Source organism: Rhinoraja longicauda, chromosome 5 (genome assembly GCF_053455715.1).
Source record: "Rhinoraja longicauda isolate Sanriku21f chromosome 5, sRhiLon1.1, whole genome shotgun sequence".
Classification (NCBI taxonomy): domain Eukaryota; kingdom Metazoa; phylum Chordata; class Chondrichthyes; order Rajiformes; family Arhynchobatidae; genus Rhinoraja; species Rhinoraja longicauda.
The window spans coordinates 13,711,454-13,736,715 of record NC_135957.1 but is presented as its reverse complement, the minus strand read 5'-3'; the positions used below and the strand labels follow the sequence as shown (position 1 = coordinate 13,736,715).

The 25,262-nt window shown below is 43.5% G+C and overlaps 1 protein-coding gene across 1 annotated transcript in view; it reads left to right on the top strand.

Annotated features, from left to right (window-relative positions):
• The first annotated feature begins 3,692 nt into the window (after window positions 1-3,692).
• The window catches only part of gclc (glutamate-cysteine ligase, catalytic subunit), a 56,164-nt gene continuing 34,594 nt past the window's right edge, over window positions 3,693-25,262 (top strand). Inside the window, exons 1-3 of the mRNA XM_078398919.1 lie at window positions 3,693-3,851; window positions 4,543-4,701; window positions 23,725-23,837. Coding sequence (XP_078255045.1) covers window positions 4,552-4,701; window positions 23,725-23,837 — 263 coding nt within the window. The 5' untranslated portion in view covers window positions 3,693-3,851; window positions 4,543-4,551. The remainder of the gene's footprint in view (window positions 3,852-4,542; window positions 4,702-23,724; window positions 23,838-25,262) is intronic.

Sequence of the window (25,262 nt, the reverse complement as noted above, 5' to 3'; positions counted from 1 at the left end):
CGGGGCACAGAGGGTGGTGGGTATTTGGAACGAGCTGCCAGTGGAGGGGGCCGAGCCAGGTACCAACGACATTTAAAAGACAGTTGGACAGGTACATGGATAGTAAAGATTTAGATGGATATGGGCCAAACGTTAGCAGCTGGCACTAGCGTAGATGGGGCAGCTTGGTCGACATGAGCAAGTTGGGCCAAAGGGTCCTTTTTCCGTGCTGTATGACTCTTATTATTATGACAAGTTATTATTAGCATTCTGTAAAATACGAAAGAACATGGTCAGAGAACCTTGTTAACTGTAGCTTAGTGGCGGTAGAGTAAGCATTATTGGTCACTGTGCTTTGAAACTGCCAGATAACACAATCAATAAAATTACTAGTCTGCATGTTACATTATCAACCTCACATACACAATTTACACACATCTGATGAAAGGTTATCAACCAAGAATATGAACTCTGCTTCACTGTCCATAGATGCCATTTATCCAGCTGAACATTTATTAGGGCAGTTGGTTTAGTTTAGTTTATTATTCATATGTACCGAGGTGCAGTGCATGAATACAATCAAGCCAAAGGTCTCCAATGTGGTAGATGGGAAGTCAGAACTGCCCTTTAGCCAATGAGAGGATCATTCAGTTAGCTAATAACAGCTGGGAAAAAAACTGTTTCTGAATCTAGAGATAAGCGTTTTCAAACTTCTGTACCTCCTGCCTGACGAGAGGGGAGAAGAGGGAGCGACCGGGGTGAGACTGGGCCTTGCCCAGCAGTATGATCTCCAAGTATAGATGGAGTCAATGGAAGGGAGGCTGGTTTGTGTGATGATCTGGACTACGTCCACAACTCTGTGCACTTTCTTGCAGTCTTAAATAGAGCTGCCAAACATGATGCAGCCCGATAAGATGCTTTTTACAACGCATCTGTAGAGGTTGGTGAGAGTTGTTGGGGACATGCCAAACCTCCCAAACCTTTTAAGGAAGTTGATTTGCTATCTTAGCCATAGTTTTGATGAGGCAGATCCAGGAAAAAATTGCTGGTGATATTTATTCCCAGGAACTTGAAGCTTTCGACCATCTCTACTTCAGCTCCATCAGTGTAGACTGGGATGTGTGTACTACACTTTCTGAAGTAAATCACTATCTCCTTTGTCTCACTGACAAAGGGTAGAGCCCAGCCTCACAACACCACAGACCCAGTTTGAAAAAATTGATGAAAAAATGGGAAAACATTGAGCTATTGTGAACAGGTGATTGATGATCAGTTGGCTTAGTGGGCCTCGGAGCCTGTTTCCATCCAGTATCTCTAAACTAAATTAAAATAAGTAATACATTGTTGTAAATAGTAGTCTACTCTGAAAAATCACAATCCTTCAATTTGTAAATCTTTAATGAAAAGGTTGCTTTTTCATTCTAACTCCTCTTTTAAAATCCATCAGGTTTAATCATTCAGCTGTAGTTTTTCATTTGTGACAATTAGCAAATCTCGTGGGCAGTGTGTGGACTTTATAACACAGCTGACAGAAAAACAAGGCCCTTTCACGAAATCTGCCCAGCGGAGTACTGTCCTACTCCTTTACAAATGTTATTCATTTATTATTGTCAAATCATACTATAGAAGCAAGGAACTGCAGATGCTGTTTAATGTTTTAAAAAAGTGCTGGAGTGACAGGCAGCATCTCTGGAGAACAAGGATAGGTGATGTTTTAGGTCAGAACCCTTCCTCATATTGATGGGGGGGGGGGGGGGGATGGGGCAAGATAGATGGATACAGGTGAGGGTTTTATTTGATGGGCAGATGTTTGGACAAAGGCCAGAGATAAAACAAAAGATGTGAGATAAGGGTAGAAGTGCAACAAATTGTGAAGCCAGAGGATGGAATGTAGTTGGAAGGGGAGAAATGGATACAAATCCAGGCAGGGCACAGAGAAATGGGGGTGGGGAACAGAAGGTTAGTTATCTAAAACTAGAGAATTTAATGTTCATATCATTAGGTTGTAAGCTACCCAAGCTGTATATGAGGTGCTGTTCCTCCAGTTTGTATTTTGCCTCACTCTGGCAATGGAGATGGCCCAGGACAGAATGGTCAATATGGGTAGACACAAAATGCTGGAGTAACCCAAGGAATGGGTGACGTTTTGGGTCGAGGCCCTTCTTCAGTCTGAAGAAGGGTCTAAACCCGAAACGTCACCCATTTCGTCTCTCCTGAGATGCTGCCTGACCCGCTGAGTTACTCCAGCATTTTGTGTCTACCTTTGATTAAAACCAGCATCTGCAGTTATTTTCCTATGGTCAACATGGGAGTGGGAGGCAAGTTAAATGGTTAGCAACTGGCATATCCAGCAGGCCTTAGTGACCAAGTATTCAGCAAAAGTCACTCAGTCTACACTTTGTCTCACTGATGTTTAGGTGGCCACATCAGGAACACCGGATGCAGTAGATACGGTTAGAGGTGCAGGTGAACCTCTGTCTCACCTGGAATTATTGACAGGGTCCCTGGATAAATGCGAGGGAGGAGGTATAGGGAAAGGTGTTGCATCTCCTGCGGGTGCAGGGGAAAGTATCTGGGGAGGATTGGTTGGGTGGGAAAGGATGAGGGCACTAAAGGAGTCAAATCATTCTTTCGACGAGTGTAATCAAGACATTACACAAGTACAACTGGAAACACACAAAAAATATGCCTGCATGCAACAGCATTATAGTGACAGAGAAAGTGCAGTTTAAAAAGTACAAGGTCTGCAATGAGGTAGGTTGGGAGAGCAAGACTCCATCCTGAGTTTGAGAGGTCCATTGAAGTCTGATAATTGTAGGGAGGAAGCTATTTTTGAGTCTGGTGGTATGTACACAAGATGGATCCTTTATATCACCAGCACCTCTTCCCCACACTGTGACCTCCCCACTACAGCAGCTCAGCAAAACACAGTGCTGGAGGAACTAAGCGAGTCAGGCAGCATCTGAAGAGTCGAGGACATGGGACTGGCGACGTTTCGGGGTCGAGACCTTGTTTATTTTTTTTAACTACAGCTGCTCAGGGGACCGCAATCTCAATTTCACCTCAGAATGTTATTAGCATAAACACTAAAACATGCTTAAAATGGTATGGAAAGGGAGCTTTTGTTTACAGACGGCTAGGAATGCGGCATCCTATGTCCTCCTGCTCTCTCCTCCCCCGGGGTTGGGGGGGGGCAGCAGCGCCATCTTGGACTGCAGCCGGCACACAAAGTGCTGAGTCATTACCCCCCCCGGGCCGAGTGGGAGATCACGTGGAGGGAGAGGCGGTGCCGAGCGGGCGGGCGGTGAGAGGAGGGGAGATCACGTGGGGCGAGGCGGTCACGTGGAGCGAGGCGGTGCGGGCAGTGGGAGGGCACATCACGTGGTAGTGCTGAGCGGGCGGTGAGGAGGGTAGGTCACGTGGGGGCGGTGGTGGGAGGGGGCGGTCGCGGAGTGCTCTAGCTGGGCGGGGAGGAGGGCGGGACGCTACCCATCTCCTCCCTCAGCATGCGTGCGCGCCCAGCCGCCGCCGGTTCTCTCCCCCCTCACTTACTCACTTACTCACTGTGCTCATCGTCATCGCCACTCCCCACTCACTCACTGACTGACTGTGTGCTCGTCGTCACCGCTCCTCCCTTCTCCTCAACTCACTGTGTGCTCATCGTCACCGCCGCTCCCCCCCCTCCCTCACTTACTGTGTGCTCATCGTCACCGCTCCTCCCTCACTGTGTGCTCGTCGTCGCCGGGCGGCTGAAGCCTCTCCACCCGCGCTCTCTACCCCGACCGGCGACTGACTGAGGGAGACACCGAATCAAGCTCTCTCTCTGTCTGTCTCTCTGTCTCTCCAAGGCGGGCTCGACGCGCATTAACGGTGTAATGAATGATGCGTGTTACCGGCGATCAGGCGATGGGGAGGGGAGGGGAGGGCGAGATGCAAGTTAACGGTGCAGCGATCCATCCGCGCTCACGGCACGATGCCGGTTATCGGCGGCCCCCGAGGGATGGTTTACCTGCCGGCCCGGGGGGGGGGGGGGGGCGAGGGGCGTTAACGTCCATCGAGGAGGGGAAGGGTGGTCCGCGTTAACGGCGACCGGGAGGTTAAGATGCGCCTTAACGGCGTAGCGTAGAGACCCGCGGTAACGACCACCGGGCGGGCGGGTGTCGGCCGGTGCCCATTAACGGCGACCGGTGAGGAGGAATGGGCTTGATCCGCGTTAACGGCGACCGGGCGGCCGATGTGGGTTAACGGCGAGAGGATCCGCGTTGTGTTGGGGATGGGGACGCGGCGGCCGATGTGGGTTAACGGCGAGAGGATCCGCGTTGTGTTGGGGATGGGGACGCGGCGGCCGATGTGGGTTAACGGCGAGAGGATCCGCGTTGTGTTGGGGATGGGGACGCGGCGGCCGATGTGGGTTAACGGCGAGAGGATCCGCGTTGTGTTGGGGATGGGGACGCGGCGGCCGATGTGGGTTAACGGCGTGAGGATCCGCGGTAACGGGGCTTTCCGCACGCATGAGGCTCAGCTTCAATTTCACCTTCTCCCTCCCTTCACTCGGCGCCGCAGTCGGGGGCCATGGGTTTCCTAGCGGAGGGATCGCCGCTGAACTGGGAAGAGACCAAGAGGTACGCGGATCACGTCCGCAAGCACGGCATCATCCAGTTCCTCAACATCTACCACAAGGTGAAGGACCGGCAGAAGGACGTGCTGAAATGGGGAGACGAGGTGAGTGAGCTGAGGCTGCCTCCAATCGGGATGGGGGGGGGGGGGGGGGGGGTAGAATGGCTTGCAAACACACAGGGACCTCTGCTCGCCAGCGAGACACCCGAAACAAAAGGAAGGACATGATTTGAAATCGCAATTATACTTGGGGAGGGGTTCCGACTGAACCCCATCTTAAACCTTTGACGCTCCCCCCGCTGCCACTGTTTACCTAACCCGAGTGGCGTCCACGTGTTTCTTGTGGGTTTTTTTTACAGTTTGTAACGTTTTTTTGCTTTTGATAGTCGCTTGGACCTTTCATCAGAAGGGTTAGTGTCAGAAATTGTGTGGTTTCCTCTCCCTGTCTTGAAAAGTCTCAGCGTGTTGATAGATGAAATGGCAACTGATGAGATAAATTCCAGATGCACAGTCCCGTTTGGGGGCAAGACATTGTGACAGTTCACATCTGCTGCCCTGAAGCTGGGCGCAAATTTGGATGAATGTGTTCCGCTCCTTTGTTTTGATTCTGACTAATCTAGTGGATTTCTCGTGTAATGGTTGAAGAATGATGGTGGTTGGCCAAAGTAAATGTTATATTTATCAAAGCCACAATTAACAGTTCTCTAGGAATGCGATGCGCAGATAGTAGAATGTATTTAGTTAGCCTTGAGTTTTTTTGCCAGGGGAGTAATACATTTAGTGCCCACTGTAAACAGTCAATAAGAGAAAAATCTACATTTGTGTCTTTTATTTGAAGGTTGGTTACCTTCTCCTCCAGCTGTCTAAGTTGTTAGCAGGGAATTAAAATTATATTGACCTTTTATTGTGTTTCAAGTATAAAACCTTTTAAGAACAAAGATAACAACATGTGATTAAATAGAGTTTCTATAGATATGGCTGCATTGCTTTTATGGGTGTAGAGAAATGGTTCTGCAGAATTGCATCTATAATAGGAGTCCATCTGAACTGACCAGACTATCCAAAACCTTTTGAGTTAAAGTTCAAATCAACAGATTCTATGAATGAAAACCCCAGATACTCAAAATTATTTTTGTGTCTATCTTTGGTTTAAACCAGCATCTGCAGTTCCTTCTTACTCAAAATTAGTGTTGTGAGGGCTGACTATATGGGTACTAAAACTTCCAAATTATTGATTGGCAGAAGAAATATGCCAGTGCCCACATTTGATGTGCCAAGTAGTAAAATAAACTGTCTAGAAAACTCAGCGAGATGGGCAGCATTTCTGACGAGAAGAAGTGGGTGACGTTGAGTCGCGACCCTTCTTCAGACTGAGTCGGGAGAGGGAAATTGGAGATATGGAAGGGTACAAAGAGGATGTAAGGTGTGAAAATGACAGATCAAAGCAGACAAAGATCAAGGAACTGTAGAATGGTTTATTGTTGGTTGAGGGGAAAGGTAACAACTAGGTAAACAAATAGTAAAATTTACTAGGAGGACAGTGAAACTAGTCGGAAACTACCGGTTGATAAATACTTTAACTCCCCCTCCCATTCCCATACCAACCTTTCTGACCTGGGCCTCCTCCACTGTCAAGATTGAGGCCAAATGCAAATTGGAGGAACAGCACCTCATATTTCACTTGGGCAGCTGACAACCCAGCAGTATGAATATTTAATTAACTTCAAGTAAAACCTGCTTTCCCTCTCTCTCCGTCACTCCTCCACCCTAGTTCTCCGACTAGTTTCACTGTTCTCCTGTGAATTTTACTACTTTTATGCCCCGTTGTCACCTTTCCATCAGCCAACAATGAACCATTCTACATTTCCTTGAGCATCGTCTGCTTTGATCTTCTGTTTTCACACCTTAAATTCTTTTTTTACCCTTCCACGTCTCCAGTTTTCCTCTCCCTCGACTCTCAGTCTGAAGATGGATCTCGATCCGAAACGTCACCCATTCCTCTTCAGAGATACTGCCTGTCCAGCTGAGTTACTCCAGCATTTTGTGTCTATCTTCAGTGTATACTAGCATCTGCAGTTCCTATACAACCAGTCGAAACCTTTCTTGATCTCAAAATGATGCAAAATATATTACCTGACGACGTCTGATGCCTGTAGACACATGTTCATGTCTTCGGAGCAGAATTAAACCATTTGGTCCATCGGGTCTACCCCTCCATTCAATCAGGCGGCACGGTGGCGCAGCGGTAGAGTTGCTGCCTTACAGCGAATGCAGCGCCGGAGACTCAGGTTCGATCCTGACTACGGGTGCTGTACTGTAAGGAGTTTGTACGTTCTCCCGTGACCTGCGTGGGTTTTCTCTGAGATCTTCGGTTTCCTCCCACACTCCAAAGACGTACAGGTATGTAGGTTGATTGACTGGGTAAAAATGTTTAAAAAAATTGTCCCTAGTGTGTGTAGGATAGTGTTAATGTGCGGGGATCGCTGGGCGATGCGGACTCGGTGGGCCGAAAAGGCCTGTTTCCGCGCTGTATCTGAAATATGAAAATATGAAAAATATGAAATCATGGGAGACAAACTGCTGGAGTAACTCAGCACATCAAGCAGCATCTCTGGAGAACATGAATAGGTGACATTTTGGGTTGGGTCCCTTTTTCAGAGTCTGAAGAGGGGTTCCGACCTGACACGTCACTGACCACTATCTTCAGTGCCATTTGTTTACACAGCACTAGTAATTTAAATCTAGACACAAGCAACTGCAGATGCTGGTTGACAAAAAATGACACAAATTGCTGGATAACATGCATGGGTGACGTTTCAGGCCAGGAAACCACCCAACCATGTTCTCCAGAGATGCTGCCTTACCCACTGGGTTACTCCACAACTTTGTGCCTTTTCTCATAATTTCAGAACTGATTACTGTTTAGTATATGCTTGAAATAGTTGAAGATTTGTTCTTTTTGGTATTAAACTAACACCTGCAGTTCCTTGTATCCTCACTCTCTTATCTTTTTTTAATCATTTTTGCCTGGGTGCTTCTCCATAACAGGGTTAATGAACTTTGCAAATGGTTTGCCTGTTTTGCCGATATCTGTCAAATGCTGGTGCTCTGTTATTTATTGCTTTATGTTATTTAAAATCAGTTATTTGTGTACAACTCATTATGAGCCTCACTTCAATGTTACATAAATATTTAAGGTGACAATTGAATGTGCCAGATAGTAACCATTATTGAAGCAGGCATGCGTCAGCAAATTTGCACACAGTTAGATTGGAATAGGTAATTGCCTGTGGGGAAAAACTGCTCTGATCACTGGAATTCTAAGCTGATGTTTTGTATCAACCAAATATAAAACCACCTTGGTTTATCGTTGCATTTGAAATGCAGTATCTCCAATTGGAGAGCTCTTTATTGGTTTAATACTGACAGACATACAGTACGTTGATTGCAACCACCAAGTCTCGTCTATTGATAGTTTCCAGGGCTACAAAATGAAAGCATTTGTTTAGTAAACCCAATATGGGTTGTTATATGTGACAGCTTTGTATTATGTATGTGGTGAGCTCTGAATTTATTCTCGATTACAGTGACTGATCAATGAGGTAGTAACTGTAGATAATTTACCTTGCTGTCTGTTCTGTATGCTTTCACTTGGAAATGGTTCTGGCAAATGTAACAAGATAGTTGACTGAAGAAGGGTCTCGACCCTAAATGTCACCTATTCCTTCTCTCCAGAGATGCTGCCTGTTACTTCAGTTACCGAGTTACTCTAACATTTTGTGTATATCTTTGATTTCAACCAGCATCTGCAGTTTCTTTGTGGAGGAGAGAACTGCAGATGCTGGTTTAAATCAAATGTAGACACAAAATGCTGGAGTAACTCAGCGGGCAGGCCTGGGTGACGTTTCGGATCGAGACCCTTCTTCGGACTGAAGAAGGGTCTCGACCCGAAACATTATCCATTCCTTCTCTCCAGAGATGCTGCCTGATCTGCTGAGTTACTCCAACATGTTGTGTCCTTTTGTGTATTAACCAGCATCTGCAGTTCGTTGTTTCTATATTTTGTCTGCTCCACTGCAAAATCTTCTCAAGGTATGTCTACTTTGAACAGGCTCTCTCCGACAAGAGTTATGTGAGATTTCTGCTTAATGATTTAAAGTTACTTAACATTCCAGTGCTTTGGGGCATAATAACTAGGGTGAATGGTGGATTTATCTCAAATAATTTTCTTACTGAATAACGTGGCAAGGAATATTATCTAATTCATAATATTTGCATTTGAAGGCTTTGATTGGTGTAGAAAAGATTTACTAGACTATTTCTAGGACTGGTAGTTTTGTTTCATGGTTCGACTGGAAAACTAGGATTGTTTGCTGAAATCAAAATAAAGCTGAGGAATTGTGATGTTTGAAATGAACAGTTTCCAATCACACATCGACGCAAAACAATTAGTAATTGATAAAATAATCCGTCGTGAGGGAAACTGTTTGTTTGCAGCCTTAAACATTGAAAGGCTTAATTTGCATTTTTTTATCGTGAGTAATTTGAATCTAAGTATTGTGACATGCCGTTCTTAGAGATTGTTTAGCACTTTGAACTCTTGTCGGCATGCATACCTTATTTTGAGGTGTGGTTTGTTTTGCATAGTCTAACATTGTAGATGAGGGTGGAAGTGAGAAATTACAGTGCCTTCCATGTTTGGGACAAAGTCCCATCATTTATTTATTTGCCTCTGTACTCCACAATTTGAGATTTGTAATAGAAAAAATCACATGTGGTTAAAGTGCACATTGTCAGATTTTAATAAAAGCCAATTTTATACATTTTGGTTTCATCATGCAGAAATTAGAGCAGTGTTTATACATAGTCCCCCCATTTCAGGACACCATGATGCTTGGGACACAGCAATGTCATGTAAATGAAAATAGTCGTGTTTAGTATTTTGTTGCATATCCTTTGCATGCAATGACTGCTTGAAGTCTGCGATTCATGGACATCACCAGTTGCTGGGTGTCTTCTCTAGTGATACTCTGTATTGCAGCCATCTTCAACTTGTGTTTGTTTTGAGGGCTAGTCACCTTCAGTTTTCTCTTCAGCAAAAAAAACGGCATGCTCAATTGGGTTCAGATCGGGTAATTGACTTAGCCACTCAAAAATTGACCATTTTTTAGCTTTGTTGCTTTGGCAGTATGTTTGGGGTCATTGTCTTGCTGTTGAATGAACCGCCGGCCAATGTGTTTTGAGACATTTCTTTGAACGAGCAGATAGGATGTGTCTGTACATTTCAGAATTCATTATGCTACTACCATCAGCAGTTGTATCATCAATGAAGATAAGTAAGCCAGTACCTTCAGTAGCCATGCATGCCCAGGCCAAAACACCCCCACCACCGTAATTCACAGATGAGGTGGTATGCTTTAGATCTTGGGCAGTTCCTTCTCTCCTCCTCTTGCGGCACCCCATTAGTCACTGCCTGCCATTCTGAAAAGACCCGTTAATTCCTACTCTTTGCTTCCTGTCTGCCAACCAGTTCTCTAGCCATAGGTTAACAATGACTCCAGCATTTTGTGTCGCCAATAGTTCTCTATCCATGTCAAAACCCTATCCCCAATACCATGTGCCCTAATTTTGCACATTAATCTCTTGTTAGGGTTCAACAGTTCAACAGAGCTTTATTTGTCATTCGGTACCAAGGTACCGAACGAAACTACATAGCAGTCACACAAAAAAGAAAAAGAACACAAGACACATGACCCCAACACAAACATCCATCACAGTGACTCCAAACACCCCCTCACTGTGATGGAGGCAACAAAACTTCCACTCTCTTCCCCACGCCCACGGACAGACAGCTCGTCCCCGACCGACCCGCACAGTCCCCGCAAGGGGATGGCCCGCGGCCGAGTCGCACCGGGCGCTGAAACGTCTCCCGGGCGATGGAAGGCCCCGCGGCCAAGCTGCTCCGGGCACTGTTAAGTCCAGCGGCCGAGCCGCGCCGGGCGATGTTAAGTCCAGCGGCCGAGCCGCCCCAGCGATGAAAAGTCCCGCGGCCGCGCCGGGCGATGTTAGGCCCGCGGCCAAGCCGCACCGGGCACTGTTAAGTCCAGCGGCCGAGCCGCACCGGGCGATGTTAGGTCCTGCGGCCGAGCCGCACCGGGCGATGGAAGGCCCCGCGGCCAAGCCGCACCGGGCACTGTTAAGTCCAGCGGCCGAGCCGCACCGGGCGATGTTAGGTCCCGCGGCCGAGCCGCGCTGGGCGATGGAAGGCCCCGCGGCCGAGCCGCACCCCGCGCCGTGAGGAAGAGACCTAAAAGAGAAAGGTTTCCCCCGTCCCCCCACCCACACCACCACCCCCCCTACCCACACCGCCACCCCCCACACATACACAACCAAAAAAAAACAAAAACCATCCCAACACCGACACACAACAAAAAGAAAAAGGAAAAAAGATGAACAGACTGCTAGCGAGCCGCAGCCGTTAGGCTTGGTTGTACTTTGGGAGCTCGAATGCAAGGGGGAAAAATATTCTATTAATGGCATGATTGTTAATAGTGTTGTTCTACAGAGCATCTTGGGATCCGTCAATAGTTTCCTGAAAATAGTAACGCAAGTAGACAGGTTGGTAAAGAAGGCATGTTTTCCTTGACGACTGGTTGGGGCATTGAGTATAAGAGTCAAGAAGTTATGTTGCAGCTTTATGTTACTCTGATTAGGCTGTATTTGGAATACCGTGTGCGGCTAAGGGTTACCCTATTACAGGAAAGGTGTAATGTGGAAGGTTTGGAGAAGGTAAGGAAGAGTTTACCAGAATGCTGCCTGGATTAGATGGTATTAGCTACATGGAGAGCTTGGGAAGACTTGGATTGTTTTCTTTAGTACACCAGAGGTTGAGGGGAGACCTGATAGATCAAAGTTTCAAGGTCAGTTTATTGTCAAATGTACCAATTAAGGAACAGTGAAATTTGAGTTACCATACAGCCATACTAAGTGAAAAGCAACAAGACACAACCACATAAAAGTTAACATCAACATCCATCACAGTGGATTCCACATTCCTCACTGTGATGGAAGGCAATAAAGTTCAACCTTCTTCCTCTTTGTTCTCCCGCGGTCGGGGCAGTCAAACCATCTGCAGTTGGAGTGATCAAAGCCCCCGCAGCCGACGATTGAAGCCCCCGTCGGGGTGATCGAAACTCCCGCGTTGAGGCGGTTGAAATTCTCTCGCGTAGCATGGAGCTCCCGAATCAGCTTCTTCTTACCAGAGACCGTGGACTTCACGATGTTAAAGTCCACAGGCCCCTCGGTTGGAGCTTCGATCCCCGGCAAAGGGATCGCAAGCGCTGCAATGTTAAAAGTCCCGCAGACTCCTGCGGCTTCGAGCGCCTGTCGGTCTCCAGGAAAGGCCGCCAACTCCACGATGTTAGGCCGTAGGGACGGAGATACGTTATGGGAAAAAATCGTATCTGTCGAGGTAAAAGATTGGGGGAAAAAAGTTTCCCCCAACCCCACCACCCACATAAAACAAACCAACAAAACATACTTTTAACACATAGTAAAAATTATAAAAAAGAAGAAAGGACAGACAGACTGTTGGCGAGGCAGCCACTGCTGGTGGCGCCACCTGATGTTCTTAGAATTAGGAGAGATATAGTTTAGTAGACACAACCTTTTTCTCAGGATGGAAATGTCAAAGACTAGAGACCATAGCTACGGTGAGAGGGGCAAAGTTGAAAGGAGATGTGCAGGGCAAGTTCTCACATGTTACCAGGTTTGGTGGTCCAGGCAGATATAGGGGCACTCAAGACGCTTTTAGATAGACACAGATACCCAGAGAATAGAGGGATGTGGATCACATGCAGGCAGAGGAGATTAATTTAACTCAGTATGGTGTTCAGCATATTCTTTGTGGGTCAAAGGGCCAGTTATTGGTCTACAATAATGGTTTGGTTTAGTTTAGAGATACAGCGCGGAAACAGGCCTCGCAGACCAGCGATCCCCGCACATTAACCCACTAGGGACAATTTTTACATTTACCAAGCCAATAACCCACATACCTGTACGTCTTTGGAGTGTGGGAGGAAATCGAAGATCTCGGAGAAAACCCACGCAGGACACTGGGAGAACGTACAAACTCCGTACAGACAGCACCCATAGTCTGCATCGAACCCGGGTATCCGGCGCTGCATTCGCTGTCAGGCAGCAACTCTACCGCTGCCCCACTGTGCCGCCCTGAGTTCAGATGGGGGCCAAAGTGGCACAATGATTGTAGATCAAATGATACTCTGAGCATTCAGGCTGAAACTCTAGTCCGGCATTGTTTGGTTCAGCATGTCTTGAATCTGCAGTACAGATCTGTATTAACCAACTCATTTTAACTAAGAATTGTGCTAATCTGTAGCTAATTAATTTACTAGTGTGACTTTTGCAATCTCATCCAACAGCATTTCTAACATTGGAAATTTTTGGGTTACAGTCAGTTCTGCCTGACCCGGGGAGGGTCTATATTTACAAAGAGTAATTGTCCCCTCAAGAGAAAGTTGGTTGCAATTGGGCATCAATGAGTAATAAAATAAAACTGGGATTTAAGGAAGTACGTAATTGGCCATGAAATCCTTGGAATGTGTCAAGGTGAAATCATTATAATTGCAATTATTTTATCATCAGGGAGGTGAATTCTTAACAAATGAGTGAGATAAGGATGTTTACACTTTGGTGAGCTATTTGCTTTCACAAGCACGAACATGCAAATAAACGGATGTAATCTAGTTTTGTTCACTGATTTTACGAGATTAGCTTTCCTTCCAAAACGGTTTATGTCCAAGGTTGAAGAGTTTTTCCAGCATTTTTAAAATTTCCCCTGACCAGTGATTCTTGAAAGATCACCACTTATGAGTCCACAATCTCGAAAGCTACCTCTTTCAGAATCATGGGGTGTAGTCCAACAGGTCCAGGTGACTTATCCACCTTTCAGCTTCCCAAGCACCTTCTCATTAGCAAACGCAGGCTCGGCGATCGCTTTGCTCAACACCTGCGCTCGGTCCGTGTTAACCAATCTGATCTCCCGGTGGCCGAGCACTTCAACTCCCCCTCCCACTCCCAGTCTGACCTTTCTGTCATGGGCCTCCTCCAGTGCCATAGTGAGGCCCACCGGAAATTGGAGGAACAGCACCTCATATTTCGCCTGGGCAGTTCCTCTGTCCCTCTCTTCTCCTCCCCCTTCCCAGATCTCTCTCTATCTTCCTGTCTCCACCTATATCCTTCCTTTGTCCCGCCCCCCTGACATCAGTCTGAAGAAGGGTGTCGACCCGAAACGTCACCCATTCCTTCTCTCCTGAGATGCTGCCTGACCTGCTGAGTTACTCTAGCATTTTATGAATTAACACCTTCTCATTAGTAATATCAACTACACTAACTTCTGCCTCCTGATTCTCTTGAATTTCAGACACATTGCTGGTGCCTTCCACTGTGAAGACTGACACAAAAAATGTATTCAATTCATCTGCCGTTTCTTTATTCCCCATTATCACTTCTCCAGCATCATTTTCCAGTGGTCCAATGTCCACTCTTGCCTTTCTTTTTATATACCTGAAGAGACTTTTGCTATCCTCTATTGACTAACCTCTTTACCTTCTGTTGGCTTGTAAATGCTTCCAAATCTTCTAGCTTCCCACTAATCTGCAATATTATATGCCTTCTCTTTAAGTGTTATGTTGTCTTTGATTTCCCTTGTTGCATCATTCTCCCCTTAGAATCTTTCTTCCTCTTTGGAATGAAAAGTTTCTGAATTATTCCCAGAAACTCCTGCCATTGCTGTCCCACCGTCAGTCCTGCTAGGGTTCCTTTCCAATCAACTTTAGCCAGCTCATGCCTCTTCTTCGTCATATACCAGCACATGCCTAAATGTTATTGAGGATGCTTCCTATTAAGAAGAATTAGAAATGGAGTTGAATATTGTTCATTAATTGATATACCGTCTCTTTCACTGACCAGAAAGAATGGAAGTATGCTCTCTTGGGTCCTCATTTATCTATCCAGTTACAGGTAGTGGAAATTGATTTAAAAGCATTACTTAATGGAATTGGGAATTCAATCAACACCTGGAATGGATTTACCCAAGAATTTATCTTTTGGCCCCTTCCAGCTACCAATTTGCTTGGCCTTTCAATGGTCAGAACCTCCTTCAGTCTGATTTGACATACTGCTTACTGCCAAGTAATGGGGGAGGGGGGGGGAAAGAGGGTGGGGTTAATATGTTGGAAATATCGAAGCCTTTGCTTTTGGTCCGAGCTACTCCATTCTCCAGTTGCGTCCATCCTTCCTTTTAAACGATGGAACCAGACAATCTTAATGCCACATTCAACTGAGATATTTCAACTGAATGCACTGACATTCAGATTAACTACTACTTCCTTTATCATTCGATCTGTTCTTGCCTCAGCCCATCCGCTGTGATCACATCCATACTTCTATTTTGGGATTATTTTAGTTGTTTGTCTCCCATGTTTATTTGAACCAAAATCTTCAGATCAATCTTTCCTACTTGCATTTTATTTCATACCACTTTCTTCGATTTACCATTTGTTATGCTCACTCTTTAATTGACCGCCGGTCCATTTTTTCTTTAGTTTAAAAATTATTTTGTGGTCTTGCCCCTCCCTTTGTGTTCTCCAGTCCACATGTTATCTGATTGGTAGTACATTCCTGCGAAATGCCTTGGCTGTTTTACCTGGCTAAAATATGTACAGTATTTGGGGGGTTTTTCAGTCCAGGTTGTCTTTATCAGTTACTTTACATAGCATCCTCTGAAAATACCTCATCTTCCCAACACTGGGAGCCAAATACTGTACACAATACACAAATCTTAAATTGTACATCAATTTTATGAAAACCAACATTTTAATATCACATGCACATTGTAAGATCATTCCTTTACTCTTGTACATCTGTAACAAAGTCAGCTCTTTCACAGCTCTGGGTCAGCATCCATTACATTAAAATCAATATAACTGCTACTGTTGCATCAGCTTGATGTATTTCAGGATTATTTTGCAGTTTTGTACAGTCTTTAAAATGGGATATGATAAATTTATTTGGCCGTTTCCTACTAACTAATCCCCTTCCTTCAAGCTGATTAAATTGCTGATCTGGGCAATGTGGAACTGAGGTTATCGTGCACCACGAGCTAGTATGCTTTGAGCATTGCTTTTACTCATTTCAACAGCTAGGGCCAAGGAAAGCGTTCACGTCGCGGCCCTGTTTCCACTAATCTTTTCACCATTGCGCACAAGAAGCGCAAGATGCCATTGTATGCGGATGCCCTGGCTGAACAATTTCTAATCTTGTGATGTGGACTCGATAAGATTTCAACAGCTTTAGTAATTTCATTTTGTGAGTGAACTGGCTGTAATATTGTGGTTAATACCACATCATATTTGTGCTAAATTAGTTATCCTATAATATTTTTCATTCATGGGATTTACAGCATGGAAATGGGCACTTTGGCCCAAGTTGTCCAAGTTTGTTTTTCTGCAAATGGTCTTTGTTGTTCATCAGAGCAACATTGTTAATCAAAGAAATATTCTCACAGTGTTATAAACTGTCAAATCTAGCTTCTAGTATAATCTGCAATTGAAACACCATATGCCTTATTGAGCATGTTTGGTTTTGAGGTAAAGATTTTCTGTTCGACATGGACATCAGTGGAACGTTATTGTATTAACATTAACGTAGAGAAGTGCTACTGGCTGCCACCAATGTAGTGCTCTTCCAATTCAAGATGATCTGAATTCCAGTCCTGAGATCAGCAGACTGGTCCTGTGGTGCTCAACATTCATTGGAATGTGGGGTTGTTCACGTGGCTAATTTGGACATGCTCTGATCATGTCACTGTTTTGCAAGTGTGACATGGAAACCAAGAAACGTGATGAAGTAAACATTTAAACAAGAATTTGCACTAATAGCCTTTTCCAGCTCCTCGATTCCTCATGTTCTTGGAATCGTGCTGCAAAACTCAACTGCAAAGATGTGATCAGTTGTCATGGTAAGGCAAGTGAGGTGTCAAGGAAAGAACTGCAGATGCTGGTTTAAATCAAAGGTAGACACAAAATACTGGAGTAACTCAGCGGAACAGGCAGCATTTCTGGAGAGAAGGAACAGGTGACGTTTCGGGTCGAGACCCTTCTTCAGACTGATGTCAGGGGAGTGGGTGGGGCAGAGATAGAATAATGTAGTCGGGGACAGTAAGACTGTTGGGAGAACTGGGAAGGGGGAGGGGATAGAGATAGAGGGGGAAAGCAAGGGGTATTTCAGGTTAGCTGCCCAAGTGAAATATGAGGTGCTGTTCCTCCAATTTGCGCTGGGCCTCACTCTGACAATGGAGGAGGCCCAGGACAGAAAGGGATGGGAAGGGGAGTTAAAGTGCTGAACAACCGGGAGATCAGGAGGACTGAGCAGAGGTGTTCAGCGAAACGATCGCCGAGCCTGCGCTTGGTCTCGCCGATGTACAGAAGTTGACACCTGGAACAGCAGATACAGTAGATGAGGTTGGAGGAAGTGCAAGTGAACGATTTTAATCATGTTTTGGCTATCTGCTGACTGGTTAGCACGCATCAAAAGCTTTTCACTGTAACTCGGTATGCGTGACACTGAACTGAAGAGTTTAACACAAAATTCGGAATATAAATAAGGCAACATGATTTTTCTTGTCACTGATGTTTCATCTTCCATTTTTGAAAGATTAATTTTTCAACCCATAATATTAAAGGAAAATATTTGAGTTAACATGTATATTCAAACTCCTCAGCTCAAGAATAAAAATATTATTTCTTTATCTAGAGAAATTTTAGTATATTTTATTTTCTGGTTAAAACTTTATATTTCTAACCATCATTTATAATTTGTTTATCTCATGGTGTAAAGTACTTCATTTGTTCTTCCTTAGGTGGTAAGGCCTTGTAATATTTAACCTTTTCAAAATATACCATGTCGTTATGTATAAAATTGGATTTACATAGAAAGGTGTTGGGGAAGATGACCAGTCTTGGTTAGAAGCATATTTCAAGATGCGTACCAATCATGGAGAGAGAATTAGAATGGCGTTGAGGTTTAATAGAATCTAATGTTTTATTGAATAGTTGGCGTAAGCAATGACATTTAACCATTTTTGTCATTAAAATCAGCTGGAAGTCTGTATCACAACTTTGGCAACCTGTGACTTTGTGTGTAAATATCTGATGTGACCACCAGAGGGATTTAACAATAAGGATAAAGCTTGTTTAAAGAGTCAGATTGTTGCTTAACCAAGAACAAGCCATGGTCACAGATGCAAAGGTGTTGGGTGAATGGGCTGTGAATCAAGAACTTTGGAAGCATTGCTCTTGTTTCGAGGATGAATAATGCAGTTGAATCATCTAGTCTCAAGTTATATTGTGTGTTACAACAGCAGATCTAAGCGTTGGGTAAGCTACTGAGATGAAATTGTAGTCTGTGAGTTGCTTTGAAATGTGTGGTTTTAGGTTACACCAGAATCATGAATAATCTGATTGCCTGTGACCTAGAACCAAAGCTTGTAATTAAGTCCAAAGAAGATAATTTCAGATGTGCCAATGTTCAGTAAATGTCTGTTTAGGACTGGGAACAGTCTAATACCTTGGAGACAATGGAAAGGCCAAGAGAGGTACTGAGGTAGAGCTAGCTCGGTGTCACCTATGTAGATGTGCAAATATGCTGTATTTTCAGGTGAAGTGCCAAAAGGGCAGTGTATGTTGATGGATCCTTGAGGATTTGGGTAATGATGCGGGAAGGGAATCCAATGCAGTTGTTTCTCTGGTTGGAGTATGATGTCAACATAAAGACTGTTAAGGCATGGCCTGAAGGAGCTTCCTCGCAGCTGCAGGATTGCTTCGAAAGGACCAACTGGGATATTTTTGAGGATCAGGACTTGGAGGAGTATACATCGACTGTACTCTGCTACATCCAAAACTGTGTTGACAATGTCACCGTCGACAAACGTATCCGGTTGTATCCCAATCAGAAGCCCTGGATGACAAAGGATGTCAGGTCTCTCCTCAAGGACCGTAACACCGCCTTCAGGTCTAGTGATAGAGCTCTATACAGTGCTGCTAGAACCAACCTGAAGAGAGGCATCAAGGATGCCAAAGCGTCCTACAAGAGGAAGATTGAGGACCACTTTACCAACAATGACCCACGGCGGGTATGGCAAGGCATCCAGCACATCACCAACTACAAGACCAGCAACCGCATGACTGCCGACGGCGACGCCTCGCTGGCAGAGGAACTTAACTGTTTCTTTGCTCGTTTCGAGGTGAAAGCTGCAGTGGCAGACATAACACCCTCTCCAGCACCTGACAGCAACCCCTTCACTGTGCAGGAGTATGATGTTAAGCGCGTGCTCAGAGCAGTGAATCCCAGGAAAGCTGCAGGCCCCGATGGTGTGACGGGCAGAGTGCTGAGGGAATGTGCAGACCAATTATCTGAGGTCTTCACAAAAATCTTCAACCTGTCCCTTTTAAAATCCACCATCCCTCCCTGCCTGAAGTCCGCCACAATCATCCCACTGCCGAAAAAGTCTGTCATCAGCGGCCTTAACGACTACCGTCCGGTAGCACTCACACCGGTCATCACAAAGTGCTTCGAGAGACTGGTCCTGCAGCACATCAAAGCCAGCTTCCCACCCACCTTCGACCCATACCAGTTTGCCTACAGAGCAAATAGGTCTACAGGGGATGCCATCGACACTGCTCTTCACACTGCACTGACCCACCTTGAACACCAGGGGAGCTATGTGAGGATGCTCTTCCTCGACTTCAGCTCTGCCTTTAACACGGTCATCCCGAGCAGACTGGTCACCAAACTTTCTGACCTTGGATTTTCCCAAACCATCTGCCAATGGATCAAGGACTTCCTGACCAACCGCCCCCAGACCGTCAAAATAGGCCCTCACCTCTCCTCCACCATTACACTGAGCACCGGCTCACCACAGGGCTGTGTGTTGAGCCCCATCCTTTACTCCCTCTACACTCACGACTGCGCCCCCACCCATCCCACCAACACCATCATCAAGTTCGCGGATGACACGACGGTGGTTGGACTCATCTCAGGAGGAGATGAGACAGCCTACAGGGATGAAATCCAAAGGCTGGCAGCATGGTGTTCAGTGAACAATCTTGTCCTGAACTCCTCCAAAACAAAGGAACTTATAATAGACTTCAGGAAAACCAGTGCAGAATACGACCCACTCTACATCAATGGGGTCTGTGTGGAAAGGGTGCCCGCTTTCAGGTTCCTGGGTACGCACATCGCAGAGGATCTTACCTGGTCTACCAACACCATCATCACAGTGAAGAAGGCACAGCAGAGACTCCACTTCCTGAGGATCCTCAGGAAGACCAACCTGCAGGAGAAGCTCATGATGTCCTTCTATCGCTGCTCCATCGAGAGTGTGCTGGCATACTGTATAACCACATGGTATGCCAGCTGCTCAGAAAAGGACAGGAAGGCCCTTCAGAGGGTCATCACGACGGCCCAGAAGATCATCGGCTGCTCACTGCCCTCCCTGGAGCACCTGTTCAGCCTACGCTGCCTCAGTAGAGCAGGCAAAATAATAAAAGATCCATCCCACCCCGGCGACCGTCTGTTTGTTCATCTGCCCTCTGGTCGACGTTTCAGGTCGATCAAATCCCGAACAAACAGACTTAAGAACAGTTTTTACCCCAGGGCCATACGAGAACTGAACACTACCTTCTGCACTAGGCAACACTGTTAAAACTTTTGTACTTAATATAATTGTATTTATTTGTTTTTGCATTTATTGCATATATGTTTTTACGCACCGTCAGGATTGGCTATTTTTTAATTTCGTTGTACTCGTTGCAATGACAATAAATGAATATTATTATTATTATTATAAATGGCCATGTGCATTCACATCCTGTGGGACGACTAGTAACAGCTGCAGGGAAACAATATCATCTATGCATTTGGGTTAAGAATGTGCAGAAGGACCTTTCTTAGAATTATGTGGCATAGCATAGTGAAAAAGGAATGTGCTGGGCTATAAGTCATGGATTCTAGTGATAAATGATTACCAACATTGGCCCGTTGCATTTTCTAGATAGATAATTTTTGGCTTCTGGATAAGTCCTTAGGATGGTGGTGGTGTCATGTTTACAGAACAATGAATATCCTACATAAGAAATGAGAACTATGATGGTCTCTCCTATTACTGTTGTGAGCAAAAATCTTGTGACAAATCAGTGACGATTTTATGCAGTTAGTTCCTACTATTTGCACGGTTGATGTTGGTTGAACCAAAATGGTAGGTGATAATCTAATTTCCCTTTTTATTACCAGGAACCTAGCTTTTTGTGGTCTGTAATCTTTTACAGCAATGTGGCCAACATTTAAATCTTTGAGGAACTACCTCTATATGGCTGGTGGGAAGAACATGGATTCAAACTAGTCTTGGGGATGATTTAAAATTCATAATACCATCAAAATTAGCATAAACGCTTAAAAAGACACGGCTTTTCCCACGGAATGCTTTGAGACAGACGAAAAATTCTGTGTTCATGGTTTGAGTACTTGATTATTATTGATAATGTAAATATTTAATCAAGTAGAATGGGATTATATGATTAAAGTATTGCAAAAATTTCAAATGGGAGAGAACTTTATCGCATGGATAAAATTATTATATAACAAACCTACGGCTAGAATATTAACTAACAATATATTATCCTCGAAATTTGAACTATCAAGGGGCAATAGACAAGGATGTTCATTATCACCGTTGTTATTCGCTTTGGTAATTGAACCCCTTGCTGAAAAAATAAGAACACACCCGGATATTTATGGTTATAACACAAAATATTCGAATAACAAAATATCCCTATATGCCGATGATGTACTACTGTACATCACAAAACCACAAATGAGTATACCAAACATATTAAATTTAATTGAGGACTTTGGATCCTTTTCAGGATATAGAATAAATTGGAACAAAAGTGAAATTATGTCGATAAATCCAAAAGACTCAACACACCTCCGGAAATTCCCTTTTAAAATAGCTACAGAAAAATTCAAATATTTGGGAATTGAAATTACTAGAAATTACCAGGATATGTTTAAAGCCAATTATAATCCCCTACTTAAGAAATTAAATAATTTGATTAAATTCTGGAAAACACTTCCGATGTCCTTAATAGGCAGAATAAATGCTATAAAAATGATTTTCTTACCACAAATCCTATACCTATTTCAATCAATACCTATATATCTTCCTAAAAGGTTTTTCAAAAAATTGGACTCAGATATTACAAATTTTATATGGGATTATAAATCCCATAGAATACAAATAGCACACCTTAATAAACGAAAAGAGTTGGGGGGTCTAGCGCTCCCTAACTTTATGTATTATAATTGGGCAGTAAATATTAAAAATATGATTCACCTGCTGGACAATTCTGCCCATCAGGCGGCCTGGATCTTAATGGAAAAAGGGGACTGCTCCCCGAGTAATATAGGAGCGACTATCCTCTCACCAATAAATCTGAATAATAAAAATTATAATAAAAATCCAATTATACATAGCACAATTAGAACATGGAAACAAATAAAACAGAATCTAAAATTAAGAAACTTATCTCTTTTAATACCAATAGTCAATAATCCATCGTTTAAACCATCAATTATAGACAAATCATTTATACAATGGGAAAGAATGGGAATCAAATCGCTCGAAGATTTGTATGAATTGGGAAAATTACTATCATTTCAACAAATACAACTGAAATATAATTTGAAAAATAACCAATATTTTAAATATCTTCAAATTCGTGATTATCTGAAAAAATATACAAAAGATTATTATAATATGCCTTCCGACTTACTGGATGAAGCAATGAAGACAAAGGCGGAATCAGCTAATCTAATATCGTATTTATATAATATCATTTTAAACATAGCAATACCCACAACAGATGGAATTAGAAGAGACTGGGAACAAGAATTAGCTATAAAAATTTCAAAAGAGAGTTGGGATAATCATTTACTACAGGTGCATAAATGTTCGATCAACGTACGACATACGCTCATCCAATTCAAAACATTACATAGATTATATTATTCAAAAACTAAATTAAATAAAATCTTCCCGAATGTTTCACCAATTTGTGATAAATGTCTGTGTCAAGAAGCTACTATAGCGCATTCTTTTGTTTTTTGTACAAAAATCCAAAAATTCTGGTATGAAATATTTGATATTTTTTCAAAATTAATCAAAATAAAACTGGTACCAAAACCAGAATGGATCATTTTTGGAATATCGGAAGGTAACCCTGAATTAAACGTGTTTCAGAAGAATTTATTTAATTACGGGCTAATAATGGGAAAAAAGCTCATACTGAAATTCTGGAAAAATGCGCCCACACCAACAATAAAAATGTGGATATCAAATATGTTTGAAACACTACATTTGGAAGAGATGAGATTCCTCTTAGCAGGTAAAGCAGACCAATTCCAAAAGACGTGGTCTACGTTTCTGGACCTATTACAAGCATGAGGTGCAATAGTAATTTTACAAAGAAATAAATAAATAAATGGTATCAGGACCTGGTAACGGGAGGTAAAACAACAAAACAGACTTGGTTGGTAGTCCCCTTCCTGCGGAGTTTAATGTTATAATAGAGCGATTGTTTCTACTTTTTTTTTTTTTTTTTTTTTCTTTCTTTTCTAGGGTCTACTTTCTTACTTTACTTCCTTCTCTAACTTCTTTTCCAAGGGGCTTTCTTTTCCCAACACTCTCTTGCACTTCACGACTCTTGCGCACTTTCTTTCTTTACTTCTTTACTTCTATCTTTTTCTTAAAGCTCAAAAAAAGGAAGCGGTATAAAAAATGTATTAAGATATACCTGTTGTATTATTGTAATTTACCGTACTTTTAATAAAAAAAAAAAAAAAAAAAAAAAAAAAAAGTAAATATTTAATGCACATTCTGAGTAGATGCTTCTTTCTCCCTTCATTGGATTTGCCATAAATGTGAACGAAGGTTTGACTCTAGCACTTACCTGATATTGACATTTTACGCAAATCTATTTTGTCCGCTAGGTTGAATATATGCTGTTATCATTTAATCACGAGTGTCAGAAAGTTCAGGTGTTGCTACAGGGAGAAGAAATTCTCCATGAACTGCAAAATCGAGGAGAAAAGGCCAATCCGAAGTAAGTAAATATTTCATAAATTTATTTTTGCATTACTGAATTTTCTCTGGCAGTACATTAGATGTGTTGCAGATAATTATAGGGAAGGGGGAAGAAAGAACAACGTTCTTTTTGCAGGATAGCTCTGTTTTCCCTAGAAGATGGGTTGTAATGCATTTTGCTGTTAATTGCATGGCTCCTTAGAACAGTGGTGTTATAATGGTCACCCTCTACACCCCAGCACTAATTAGAAGAGACTCAAATTCCTATGTTGCTGGTTTATCGACTATAAGCAAGGCAGTCAACCTGGAGCAGGGTAATTGGAAAAAATCACATCACACTCATTAATAATGCTATAGCATAATTCTTATGACCTGTATGGTCCAATTCTAAGATTGAGCATCATAGATGAGCATTTTATTGACCAATCTGAAGTGGAACCCTTGGTTTTGGGCGATATCTAATCATGAAATATCCTTGATTCAACCAATCAATATTGTGTCCCTCCAGAGGTAATTTGTACTTGACAAGTCCACGCCGGCCAACAATTACCCGTATACAAGTTGTATGTTATCCCAGTTTTGCATCCTACCCACTTGGGGCAATTTACAGAAGCCAATTTACCTACAAACCAGAATGTCTTTGGAATATTGGAGGTAACCAGAGTTCCTGGAGAAAACTCTCAAGGTCACAGGGAGAACATACAAACTGTACAGACAGCACGCAAAGTCAGGATTGAACCTGGGTCTCTGGCGCTGTAAGGCTGTGACTGCCGCTGCACCACTGTGCCGTCCATCGAGTGTTCATGTTCACAGTGGTAGAGCTGCTGCCTCAGTGCCGGGGACCCGGATTAGATCCTGTGTGGAGTTTGTATGTTCTTCCTGTGGCCTAGATGGGTTTCTTCTGGGTGTTCTGGTTTCCTCCCACATCTTAATGATGTGCTAATTTGTAGGTTAATTGATCTTGTAAAATTGCCCCTAATGTGTAGGGTGTGGCGAACACAGACTTGGTGGGCCAAGGAGCCTGTTTTCCTGCTGTATCTCTAACTAAGATAAAGCTATTACACTTCCTTGCATTCCTGCCGAGATTAACCATTGGGAGACAGGCCTGTTTGTATCTGAGAACATTACAGCAGCTGCACATTTAGACCAAACGGATCGATCAAGTCTTATCACAAACCTGCTGGATCAATTATAAGAACCACAGTGTTTTGTTTAATTGGTCAGGAGCACTCTTCTGACACATGTTATGTCTTCAGTTGAAATTTAATGCCTTAAAAATATACCATAATGCAAGTTACCACTTGGGCAAAGTGCTACTCCTGCAGAATTTTATCTCAAGGGCAATAATACATCCTCAAATCATTCTCTTTTTATTAGGTGTTAACCCAGTGTTATTCATATATGGATATAGGTTTTACATAATGCAGTAAATAAACATCACAAA